This window comes from Propithecus coquereli, unplaced genomic scaffold, assembly GCF_000956105.1.
Source record: "Propithecus coquereli isolate 6110/MARCELLA unplaced genomic scaffold, Pcoq_1.0 Scaffold124, whole genome shotgun sequence".
In the NCBI taxonomy this organism is placed as follows: Eukaryota; Metazoa; Chordata; class Mammalia; order Primates; family Indriidae; genus Propithecus; species Propithecus coquereli.
In genome coordinates this window covers 2,086,358-2,088,612 of record NW_012136525.1, presented here as the reverse complement: position 1 = coordinate 2,088,612, position 2,255 = coordinate 2,086,358, and the positions used below count along the sequence as shown (strand labels likewise).

The following is a 2,255-nucleotide window of genomic DNA, read 5'->3' as shown; positions in this document are numbered from 1 at the left end:
TGAATTGAATCCAAATCGTTCCATAATTCTATTGGTCTAAATTACCTCCAATTGTATACAAAAAGTTCCATGATTGAACCTTTCCTCTTGTGTTGCATTCACCCCTAAAACACCAGGTCCAGAAAATACCTAGGTCTTGAGGTGTTTCTGCCAGTCTGATAAGAATATTTGAGAACCTGTGGAGATAATTCTATCTCTGAGGGTAACAGGAGTGTCTTTTCTTTCTCCACACAAAAAGAGAATTTTTCTAGAGAGAAGCTTTGTGTAGCAGAACAGTCATAGAGCAGTTGCTCTAGGATGCCAGTTGCTGCCCTGCGTGGTTTCATGATTTTGGTAGGCTCCAGCCTTCTTTGATTGTCATTGAAGTTATTTTCTCCCTCGACTTCTCATATAGTCTTAGGTATTGGTGACATCACTGATGGGCAGAAAACTGTACCTGAGGTGTTCAGTGACTTTGGCGACTGTCCTGGAAGAGAAGGGGAGAAAGGGGGAGAGAGAAAAATGCAAATGAAATAGAAATCAAAAAAGAAGAAACTGGGTAATTTTTTGTATCCCCTGGGCATATGGGGTGTCATTTAAAATATCACTTAGAATCGTCTTGCTTGGAAGTCTGAGGCTAAATCCAGCTTTCTTCCCTCACAATTATGGGAGCGATTTGAGATAACTGTGGAATGTTATCTTATTTAGTTAGAAAAAATATTATTTTAACACATCCTTTCGTTCTTCAGTAAGAAACCCTGCCACCTTCCAGCTCAACTACCTGAGGCTGTTTCTCAATGTCCTTTACCTTTAGTAGGAGGCCCAGTTCAAGTTCAGCCTTTTCACATTTACCTGAGCACCTCACACCAGCATCTTCCTTGTGTCCACAGTCACTTTGTCCCCAGGGTTTGGCATGACAGTGCCACAGAAATGACTCATTGCCCTTGCACTGCATCTCATCCAACCAGATGGGTCCAGTCCCCTGGCCAAATGCTGCTTCCCCCAGGGCAGCCAGAGCAGAGCCACAGCCCAGCTGCTGACACACCACTTCTGCCTCTGCCAGGTCCCAGGAATCATCACACACTGTGCCCCAGGAGCCTTCGTGCCAGATCTCCACTCTCCCAGAGCACTTGCTGTCTCCTCCACTAATTCTTATTTTATCTAGAAAGGCAAAAAATGGGAGAAGGTTGGGGTAGAAAGACTTGAAAGTAGTAGGCATGCGTGATGAATACGGGGGCGGTAAGGAAAGCAGAGAGGCAGAATTTCAGTGTTAACGTGGATTACAGAATAACCTGTGAAGTGAAGAAGCCCCTATGCATGCCTAGTTTGCCTGTGGCAAAACTAGGTATTCATTTCCTACTGCTGGATGCTTGAAAACAAAACAGTGATTTCATTCTCCAAATCCTGATGTCCTGTCATCTCACCGAAACCTTCTATCTTGCCTCTTTGATTTTCACAATTTCTTCAAATGTAACTTTCATCTGATTTAAGGCTGGTCTGTAAGACCATTGCTTCTTCTATGCCCTCCAATGATCAGCCCTTTCCTGCCTTTACTTCCCCACCTGTAAATTATGCTGTGATCGTAACTACAAACATTCTCTTGCCCAAATGAACGATGCTTTGAGACTAGTGACCTCCCAACTTACCCTATGCGGCTGTGTGTAGATGCAGAATGAGCTTATCTATCTCCTTTGAGCCAATTCCTGAAATATTGAGTTGCACTGCAAATGATCATAATTCATGTCATTTTAAATTTACTTTTTAAAAATTCTGCTGAACCCTCAATATTTTTGATAACTTAACATTTTTCTTTATTTCTTATTCTTCATTATTTTGTCAAATGCTCTTTAATTCTAAGCGTCTACCTTACCTCTGCCCACCAGCTACATGAAGACCAAAAGGGAATCTCAGGATTTCTTTACTGGATTTCAGACCCCTTAATAGTATAGGAAAATCTACAGCTTCAGTAGACAATGGATCTTAGGTATTTTGGCTTCTATTTGAAAAAGCTTTTTGACCTCAGTTTCTCATCCCCAAGTCTACTAACCTGATAGCTTTCACATATACCCTTTAAAAAAATCTCCTTTCCCCTCCCTTGCCATAAGAATCCCTCTCCAGTTACCATGCTAACTCATTCCTCTCTCTCACAGCCAAACATCTTGAAAGAGTTTGATTTATTTTCTTTCTTCATTTTCTAATCTCCTGTTCATTAATAAATACTTTTAGACTAGCTTCTACCTCCCACCAACACACAGTGCATCACTGAATGGCCTATG

General features: G+C 41.6%; 1 protein-coding gene across 1 annotated transcript in view; it reads right to left on the bottom strand.

The window, feature by feature from the left end:
• The window catches only part of LOC105805021 (scavenger receptor cysteine-rich type 1 protein M160-like), a 130,440-nt gene that overhangs the window by 15,048 nt on the left and 113,137 nt on the right, over window positions 1–2,255 (bottom strand). Inside the window, exons 13-14 of the mRNA XM_012637801.1 lie at window positions 832–1,140; window positions 437–466 (exon numbers count right to left, since the gene is read on the bottom strand). Coding sequence (XP_012493255.1) covers window positions 437–466; window positions 832–1,140 — 339 coding nt within the window. The remainder of the gene's footprint in view (window positions 1–436; window positions 467–831; window positions 1,141–2,255) is intronic.